At 60.6% G+C, this 9749-nt stretch overlaps 1 protein-coding gene across 1 annotated transcript in view; it reads right to left on the reverse strand.

Annotated features, from left to right (window-relative positions):
- The window catches only part of PRDM16 (PR/SET domain 16), a 200659-nt gene that overhangs the window by 27617 nt on the left and 163293 nt on the right, over window positions 1–9749 (reverse strand). The window contains 2 exon segments of the mRNA XM_077763995.1: window positions 1326–1536; window positions 7514–7616. Coding sequence (XP_077620121.1) covers window positions 1326–1536; window positions 7514–7616 — 314 coding nt within the window.

Below are 9749 nucleotides of genomic sequence, written 5' to 3' on the forward strand. Positions count from 1 at the left end.
TGGGGAAGGGGCAGCTGCCGGGCTGGGGCGGCTGCGCTCGGATGCAGGAGCGGCTCCGGGCCCCCCTCTCGGGGGGACGTCCGGGCTGTCCTGTCCCAGGTGTGCCTGTTAATCTCCACGAGCCGGGCAGCAATACATCACGCCCGTTAATTACGGGGCCCAGCCATCCATTTACATCAGAAACGCTTGGTTCCCGAGCACTGGCAGATTGTATCTTTTTCCCTGTTGTTAATTGTGATTTATGTGTTTATGTAAAGAAAACACGGACCCTCTTGAGCTGCGCTTACCGCCCAGGGTCTCAGTTGGGATTTGCCCAAACGCTCATTTTCTTAGTCATCTGTTCAGGGTGGAGGGTTTCCCACCCCCGGGGAGGCCACGATGGGACTGGCGTTTGGTTCCCGGCGGTACCACAGCCAGTGAGTGGCCCATGGGGCTTTCTTCTGCCTTTGCGAGGCTGTCCTGGCCGGAGTCTCAAAGGGCGGAGGAGGGGCCCACCCCGGACAGGTCTTCACGCTTCCCGGAGCGCTGGGACGGCACCCCCGCCTCCGTCCTCATGAAGCCCAGAAGCTCGTCTTTCCCAGGAGGTTCCCAGGGGTCCTCAGGGCCCCCGCTTCCCAGGGGCAGGGCCAGCTCGTGCCTACTCTAGTCTGACCACATCCGGCTGTCACAGAGCTGGCCTGGCGCACCGTGCCCACGTCTGTGAAGCCTCCCAGGACAGGTGGGTTCCGTCCCTGGAGCAGAGCCCCAGCCCGGGTGGGGGGATAGGGGACCCCTGTGTGGCCCCTTCCAGGTCCCGCCCACCGTGTGAGAAGGAGCAGCGTGTGTGCAGAGGGTCGGGGTCACTCCGCGGATCCCTGGGCAAGGGGGTGCCATCCCGCTATCCTGGGCTTGGGCCTTCCTACAGAAGTGGCTTCAGGGCTTGGCGGGTCTGCCTGCGTCTCTGGCTCTCCTGGCGGCCTGTCCCCACGGCTCAGCCCTGCCTGCACAATGGCAGCGCCAGCGGCACCCCTCCTGGCCATGTGGACCTTCTAGGGGTGGAGGGCTCTGGCCAGGGGTCAGAGCCAGGGGCACCGGTGGCCTGCACCCACCAGCTCATGGGCCCACTCTGCGTAAGGCCGGATGAGGGGGCAGGGGCACCTGTCCCCGAGGTGAGCCACAGGGAGGGGACCCTGGACTCCCTGCGTCCCTGGAGCCCTGGGCTTGTCAGTGTGGACGGGTTGAGGCTGAGGTCTCCCTCTTCCAGATGCTTCGGCCGGCTGGGGAGGAGTGGGGGGCCGTGAGGGGGTGCGGGGGGGAGGGCAGGGGCTGGGGAGGGGCAGCCGCACCTGTACTTGTTGGGGAACATCTGCTCACAGTCCTTGCACTCGTGGGCCTGCTCGCCGCCTCCGCCGCCGAGCCCCTCTGGCTTGAGCTCCTCGCCCAGGCCCTCGTAGAGCGTGGCCCCCACGGAGCCGCACGCGTACTTCTTGTGGCGCCGCAGGTCCAGCTTGGACTGGAAGAGCTCGTCACAGGCGTCACAGCGGAACGTGGGCTCCCCTGCTGGGGACAGAGGAGGGGGAGTGCCAGCCGGGGCCCAGGCCCCAGACCCGAGGGGGGTGTGGGGGGCCCGCGGGCCCTGCCTCCCACACCGGCCGCTCCCGCTCCTGCTTCCTTTCTGCCCTCATCCCGGACCGGGTGTGGCCGCCCCGGGGACCTGGGGACCGTGGGGACCCCGCGTCCGCATCATCAGAAATGCTGAGAAACACCGGGCCCCACCCGGCGTGGCAGGAGGCCACGGCGGGCTCGACAAGGCCCTGCACTTGGGAGCAGGGGGGAAGCCGGCCAAGTGCTTTGTTTATGAATTAGGGGGAAAAAGAAGACAGAGCTCTAATGCATATCATAAATTACTGTCGTCAAGGTCAAACAAATTAAAAGGGGGGCAGCTATTATTAAGTTTACGAGGCGGCATCCTGACCACCGTGCCAAGCCAAACAGTGCGCTCAAAGCTGTAAATTTCCCGGAGGAGACGTCCTCTGGGCTCGTCCCCAGGCGCCCCCCCCCCCCAGGGCCACTGCTTGACAGTAGCTTCTCCCCAGATGGTGTCCCCTCCTCAACAGGACGCTTGCACTGAAAGCTGTTGCACAAATCGGAAAGTGTGCATGTGTGTGCATGCAGGAACGTGCGAATGCTCATGTGCTTGTGCGCAGGCGTGCAGCTGTGTACGTGTGAGCCTGTGGGGGGTGTGCACAGATGTGCAGCTGTGGGCGTTCGTGCGCCTGAACGTGTGTATCTGAACATTCCACATCTGTGCACCTTTGTGTGAACGTGTAGGGATAATCATGCATCCACACTTGTTTGTGTTGGTGTGTGAGTGCACATGGGCTCCTGTGTGTGGCTACACATTGAAATGTGTGTGCTTGAGTGTGCTCACACACGAGTGTGCCTGGGCATTAGGGCACCTGTGCACGTGTGTGTGGTGTGTTAATGTGCATGCTTGCTCTGCACGTGTGAATGTCTGGTTCTTGCACACATTTGTGTACACGGTTGGTATGTGTTATGCATGCTAAGTGTGACTGCTTGTGCATGTGTGTATATGTGAATGCATACATGTGTGTGAATATTCAGGTGTGTGTGCACTGTGTAAATGTGTGTGCAGTTGTACGTGTGTGAACACACGTGCATGTATTCATGTGTGAGTGTGGATGTGTTACATGGCTGTATTTCTGTGCATTTTTTCGTGTGTGTTTGTATGAACGTGTATGGGTAAACATGTATATGTGTGCGAGAGTGAACGTGTGTGTCTCTGTGTGTGCCTGTGACTGTGTGTTTGTGTGGACACGTGTGCCTGTGCATCCCTGTGCATGTGTGTGCAAGCATGTGCACGTGTGCAGAGCTCAGCCTGAGAAACCTGAGTGGAATAGAGACCCAAGTGGTTGCCCCCGAGGGGTGTGGAAGCCAGGGAGGCAGGGAGATGGGGCACGCGCACAGGGCTTGCCTTCTCCCCCTCCCACGTCAGAGAGACCACGGAAACGTCTCCAGGAGCTAAGGACAGGGTGGGGGGCTCTGCAGCCTGGGCAGGGCGTCAGGGGAGAGGGCTGGGGAGAGGGAGCCCCACCTGCTCACAACCGGAAACTTCCCTGAGCCTAACCGTGGAGGCACCGCTCCGGGTGTGTGGTCACACCTGGCATCCCCCCGGTGGCACCAGGAGGCCCCCCGTCCCCGACGTCCGAGGGCAGGCTCCGTGGGAGCTGGCTCTGAGGTGCCCCGGCTGAGGCCCCCGGGCCTTGGACGACCGCTCAGATGCACCAATGTGACTTCTGTTAACGTCTTTGCGTGGAGGTGGACATCTGGGTGACCGGGAAGGCTGCCGGGAGGGGCCCGCGGACGGGCCGGGCAGGTTCCGGTGCCCGTCGGACGCACCGTCCAGACATGCCCGCCTGCCCACCGGCCGGAGCCTGCTGTCAAGAAAGTGTGTGTTCGGAGCAATTGAACACAAGGGGGGACGAGCGGCTCTCGCAGGGTCTGGGAGTCGAGTTACAGCACCCGGCCCTGCTCTGGCGGGAGCCTGGCGGGCCTCCCTGCGGGCCTCTGAGGCTTAGAAGGCTCCGCCCCAAACAGCTCCCCGAAGGGCCGCCCGGGGCTTGCGGCACCCACGTGGCGGGGCGGGGCAGGCAAGGCCAGAAGGTCCACATCAACCACAGACCCGGGGCTGGAGGGGCAGGGAGGCGGCCGCACCAGTGCCCCTGGAGCGTGTCTGCAAACACAGTGGCCACCACACCCAGAGTTCCTGCAAGCGGCAGGCCGAGGGGCCCGTGGCCATCTGGAGCACGAACTCAGAGAAGATGCTAGAAGGAAACCCATCCAAGCACTGGGAGGGTCCCCGGGTGCCAGGGTGGCGTCGGGGAGGGTGCACATCCCAGAACAGTCTCGAGTGCGTGCCGTTCAGGGGACACGTGTGCCGGCGAGGCGCTGTGGACGGCGACGGGGGCCCGGGAGGTCTGGGAGCCCCCGCGCAGCAGGCGCTGCCCTAGGGTTTGCATGGTGTTCGCGGACCTAAGGCTCGTGTCCGTCCACGCGCTGCCAGGGGGAGACTATTCTCATCCCCGCTTTATAACTGGGAAACAGAGGCCGGGACAGACAGAAGGCCCAGCCCAGGGCACCCGGGGAGGGGGTGGCAGACCAGTGTAACCGGAGCCTCGGCCCCGGGCGGGGCCCGGGAAGCAGGGTGGCTGCGCGCAGGCCCCGGAAGGGCACCAAACGTGCCGTGCGAGCCGGGCGCCCGGGCACAGCCCGCAGGCCCTCCTCGTCTTACACACGTGGATTTCCTCTACATCTGAGGACCGAGAGCACCATTTCAGAACGGGGCCGGATGCGTGGACCCCACATAAACGGCCCCTGTGGGTTTGTTCTGACTTCCTGGGGCCCTCCCACCCGCCACCGGCACCACAAGTTAGAAATGCCAGTTTGTACTTGACTCTTTCTGGACCCAACCAGGAACGACCCCAGAAGTTTGAAATTTGAAAACAAAGACGAGAAGAAATGCCGACCCCACCCGCCCGTCGCACCAACCACCCTATTCTCTCTCTGTTGATCTGGAAGTTGGATTTAAAATGAAAATTCTGCCTGATTCTCACCCTGACGGCATTTGGGGACCTCCTGGAGGCCATGGAACTGACTGGAGACAAATGTCACCCTCTTTCCCTGCCCCCTCATCCCTCCACGGACCCAAGTTTGTGCTGGTTGAAGGACAGAGACGGGGACGGACATGGCTAAGCCTCACCCCACACACACCCCGTGCCGTGGTGTGGACAGGCATCCCTGCAGTTTCCACGCAGGTAAGGCTGGCACTGAACGCACACTCCTGGGGCACACTGGACGGGCTATGAAGGACGCACACAGCCCTAGTGGCTTCCAGGGCCCAGCACAGGGAATTCCACATGAAAAAAGCACTAAGGAATATGTTACATTCTGGTTACATTGTGTTTGTGTTATATTGTATTATGTCATGTTCTGTTATATCATACTACACTTGTTATGTTATATTATATTACGTTATATTATATTATATTCCTCATACGCTTTACACACAATTCACTGCATCCTCTTGACTTCTTTTGAAGGAGGGGGATGTCAGCAATTTTAAGCCTTTCTCAAAAGAAAAGCATATTGGAATGGAAATGATTTTCTTTATTTTCTCCCAAGAGCAAGAAGCTTTCCTGAAAGAGAAATCTTTTCCCTCCGCACTGAAAGAGTAAAAACAAAATAAAAAGTCGCTGGAACTATGAATCTGGAAGTGGCTTCCCTGTGCTCCGAGTCCCTCCCAGGGAAACTGGAATTGCATTTCTTTACAAAGCCGCGGCTTCCAAAGAGCTTTCCGAGGCTCGGATCCACCGGACCGGCGCGCTCTGCCCCCAGCGGGCTGGCGAGGCGAACCGGGGCCTCCGCTCCCTCCGCGATGCCTAATCGTCGTCCCCGCCAAAGGCCCCTGCCCGCGACAGCAGCACAGAAAAATTGTGACTCAACGCTGAACCCCCTTCGTCTGAATCTGGCGGGGGCTCCGCGTGTTGCCCAAACCAAACTGGACCCAGGCCACAGCAGCCACGGGCGTGTGTGCCACATCGGCGCCCTGCCTGTCTATCTGAAGTTCCACCAGCAACTTTGCGTGGCAGGAATGTAACAGAAAAATAAATCGGTGCCTAATGGCTTCAGAGAGCCGAGGGGGACACAATTATGTGACATCTGCATGCTAATGTACCAGACCGGAGGCTCAAAAGCTCTGGAGAGTGCACTCCAAATTCCTGCCGTGATAAGGGGCCTCTGCGTTTAGCTGGGGTCGGGATAAAAGATTTTTTATGATAATTATCTTAGTGAGGAACGTTTTTGCATTTTCTTTCTGTGCGATTCCGAGTTTAGCTGTGGAGGGGGTGGCTGTTGGGGGGCAAGGGGGTGACCGTGACAGCAGAGAGTATGAAAAGTCAGATTATTTGGTGCTAGACTATTATGTGTGGAAAGCAATTAGCCCACAAATGTTTGATGAATTATTAGGGAGATGTGGACTCGGCTTATTTTAAGATCAGGGGGCCCGGGGAGGAGCGGGGAAAGCAATCAAGGTTTTTAAAACCTTTCGGAAGAAAGAAGTTTCATTATACAAATGAAATTCCCTGGCCGGGTTCTCTCCTAAGGGAAGTGGGTTTATCTTTCCGAGTTCTCATGTGCTACCTGAGATCCATAGGTCTTTTCAACAATTATTTTAAGGAAAATGAGACCATCCCCTCACTACCCCAGACCTCAGCTATTTATTTTTCTTTTCTTGACGGCCTAATTAAAACCAAACTTTAGAAGTGCGTGCAGATAGGATCCGGCTCCGCGGCCACCGCCTCCGGAGCGGCAGCTCAGGGACACGGGCCGCGTGGAGGAAGGACCCTAACCGTCGGGCCAGGCTCGGGGATCCAAAGGGTAAATTAAGGCAGAGATCTCTGTGTTTGCTCCCGGCCCCGGCCCAAGCCACTCCCTCTCGTGACATTATTAGAGGAACTTGCGGTAAGAAGCGTTAATCATTAAGCCTCTCTGCCTTCAGAGGGGAGGGAAGGAGGGACAGGAAGGGGAAAAAACAGCCTCCCCCTGGCTCCGGCGTGAGCGGAATCACCAGCCCCGGCGAGAAGGGGAGGCTGCTCTGCCGCTCCCTCGCGGGTCTCGTTCAAGGGGAAGATGCCGCGAGCTCAGCAGCGGCACTCGGGGAGTTAAGGCACCGCTCGGCGGCCAACACAGCGTTCCTCGAACGGACTCAAAGCCTGTTCCAGAATCCCAAGGTGAATGTCACGTTGCTGACAATGTGGACCAAGGAGTCTGCACGTCAGAAACCCCGGCCTGTTTGCGGCTGGGATTTTCTACCACCCTCTGCATGTACACAGTGCGCATGAAGGAGGAAGGGAAGCGTGCCCACGGGACGATCACCGAGGGACGGCGAGTCGGGCGGCAGAGGACGGGAGGGCTGTTTCCGAGCTCAGCTGCCGTCCACACGCCCCCTGGGGAGCCCCCAAGCCCGAAATGTTCCCTCTCGCCAAATCACTTTTCCCTTAACTTTTCTCTTGGACTTTCTGCTGTCAACTGCAGATAGGCTTCGCTTCCAAAGACCCACACGCCGTCGCTGCCCTCGCTGAAACGAGCCTGAAACGTCTCGCGCGGCTGAACCCCACAGGGTGAAGGCTTCTGAGCCACAAAACTTTTTTTTTTTTTTTTTTAAAGTACCGGGGAGAGCAAACCACGCTGCTGCTGATAATATGTAACACGGTTTTAGAAAACCCCTCAGGACACTTCCACGACAGCTACACGGCCACACGGCGCCCATTCACTCATGCGGCCTGGAGCCCTGGCTGGGATTTGGTGTGTGGCTCAGACTGCCCCCGAGGGGAAGAGCCAGACGCTTTAGCTGAGAGGCTGTGAGGACGCTCTGGTCCCGCCGGCCCGGGGTCTGAGCGGCGGGCCCAGTCATGTGGCAGAAGTGAGGGGCGGCCTCGGGTGGGGGGGGGCTTACCATCCAGACTGGGGGGCACCGTCCCCAGGGAGTAGGTGCCTTCCTTCACGTGCACCAGCAGCTCCTCCCCAGGCTCGATGTCCTTGATGACTTTATAATAAATCTAGATGGAAAGGCAGAGAGAAGGGTAAGTGTCCCCGTCCTTGTCGCTCAGAGAGCCACGCTGTGCACATGGGGGCCACGCCGCTGGCTGCAGGGCCGGCCCGCTGGCCACTTGACCTGCCTGCTAATTGCCGCTAAGAGTCTCCCTTCTGGAACTTTGCAGAATATGCTCGAAAGTACGAGAGTCCCTTTTACTTTGTTTCATCCGGTGGCTGGAGGTCGGTAGAGGGGTCGCAGGATGAAATCAGTGAGGGTCGGCCCGGAAGGTCCCGGGCAGAGCGTGTCCCGGCGGGAAGCACCCGGGAGGCTGGAGCTCCTCCCTGGACGCAGGGCCTGGCTTGCGTCTCAGGCTCCTTTTCCCAGAGAGTACTCGGGTCGCCCGTTGTCGGTGGGGGTGGGGGTGCCGGGGCCTGGAGGGGNGAGGCTCTGTGGGCCGGGGCAGCAGGCTGTGAGCCTCGCGTGAGCGTGGACACCGTCCGCGGGGAAGGCAGAGAGACATGTGTGTCTGCAGCAAGCTTGGTGCCTGGCAGCCACGGGGATCCAGCTGGGGGCCCCCCTGAGCCCGGGGAGGGGTGCATGGGGCTCGGGGGCGATACCGAAGCTGGGAGCAGTGGGCTCCGAGGTCGAGGGGAGGAGAATTTGGGAATTCTAGCCTCTGGACAGCACTGCAGGGGCCAATGCGTCGCCTGAACAAGGGCCGGCTGCACTGGAGGTGTGGCCCAGACCTGGAAAACCCCAGCGGGGCCACGGGGCAGGGGCTGTTTGGGAGGGGACCCAGGGAGCAAACTGCAAAGGCCTGGGTGACGGTGGGAGACAACCGGGGTCTTCCGAGCCTGGGAGTCCCCTCCCCTCTCTGGAGAGCAGTGACTCGGGTCCTCTGGAGGTGGGGGGGGGGGGGGGCACTGGCCTCTCACACGAGTGGGGCCGACACCAAGAGATCTTGCATCTCGATTCCAGAAATGTCAGATAGCCAGGCCTCTGCCCGCCACCCCAGCCCATGGGTATTTGGGTCTCTATCCAGGTAACAGTAACCAAAGTGCTTCCAGAAACCCAAAGACCTGGCTGCCCGACCGGCTGGGAGACCAGAGAAAGACCAAGACAATCCCATCTGCACCCGGAAACTCGCACCCCGGAGGTGTTCCCGCGCGGCCCCACGGAGGGCCTGGGCGTTAGGAGCCAGGCCAGGCTTCCCAGCAGTGGCCAGACAGGGTTCAGGTGCCCAGGACTGAGCTGGGCACACGGCCTGCATGTGCCCCGCAACCCACCCATCACCCCCAGGCCCTGGGAAACATCTGGAAGCCTGAGCTGTCCCCACTGCTCATGGGACCCCTTTCCCCCTCCACAGGCCACGTCCGTGTGGCCTTCTTCGGGAGCCACTAGTCCTGGCAACAGCAGGGAACCCCGTGGCACCCGAAGTCCCCCCGTGTCCCCAGGGCCCGCCCCGATTTATCCCCGGGGCCCCGCACGGCAGAGCCGCACGCCGCGCGCGTGTCCTGCGCAGCACAGGGCTCCTCCGCCGGGGCTCCTGCATCTTACTTGGCAGCGGCTGCCACAGGCATCACTGCAGGGATGACGCGGTTTTAAAATGGAGAATAGAAACTGGGCCCCAGTAAGTGTCGTAGCGAAGCCAGTTGTTAAGATCCCGTTTCTGTATTGTTTTATCTAAAAAATTACAGTGGCCAAATAATCATTGTTTTTAAAAAATCAGACGAGCCACTGGATTTCTAAAGGGGACCCAAAGTGCATGAGACCCCAAGACAAAGCCGGGGGGCCCCGAGCGGCCGGGGGACCCCGAGCGGCAGGCCGAGTCCCACACCGGCATCTGGGCTGTGAGCGAGTCGGTCCAGCAAGTGCGTGTAGTGCCAGCTGCGAGCTACAGACGCACAGGCCGGGCCCAGAGGGGGGTCCGTGGCCCGCTTCCCTCAGGCCCCGTTAGAGGGCAATGTGGGCCCGCCCGCCGCCGCGTCCCTCCCCGGCGGCCGAGTCCCTCCCGAGGCCCCGCTCTGACCTGGCGTCCCTGCTCAGCGCCGTGCACGGCTCCTGGGGCCACATCCTGCCTCCGGCAGGGACTGCCGAGCTCCTGCTCAGGCCAGGCTGGCGGGGGCTGGGCGCGGCCCGCCTCCCCTCTCCGCCT

The sequence above is a fragment of the Crocuta crocuta genome, unplaced genomic scaffold, assembly GCF_008692635.1.
Source record: "Crocuta crocuta isolate KB4526 unplaced genomic scaffold, BGI_CrCroc_1.0 scaffold13, whole genome shotgun sequence".
NCBI classification, from domain to species: domain Eukaryota; kingdom Metazoa; phylum Chordata; class Mammalia; order Carnivora; family Hyaenidae; genus Crocuta; species Crocuta crocuta.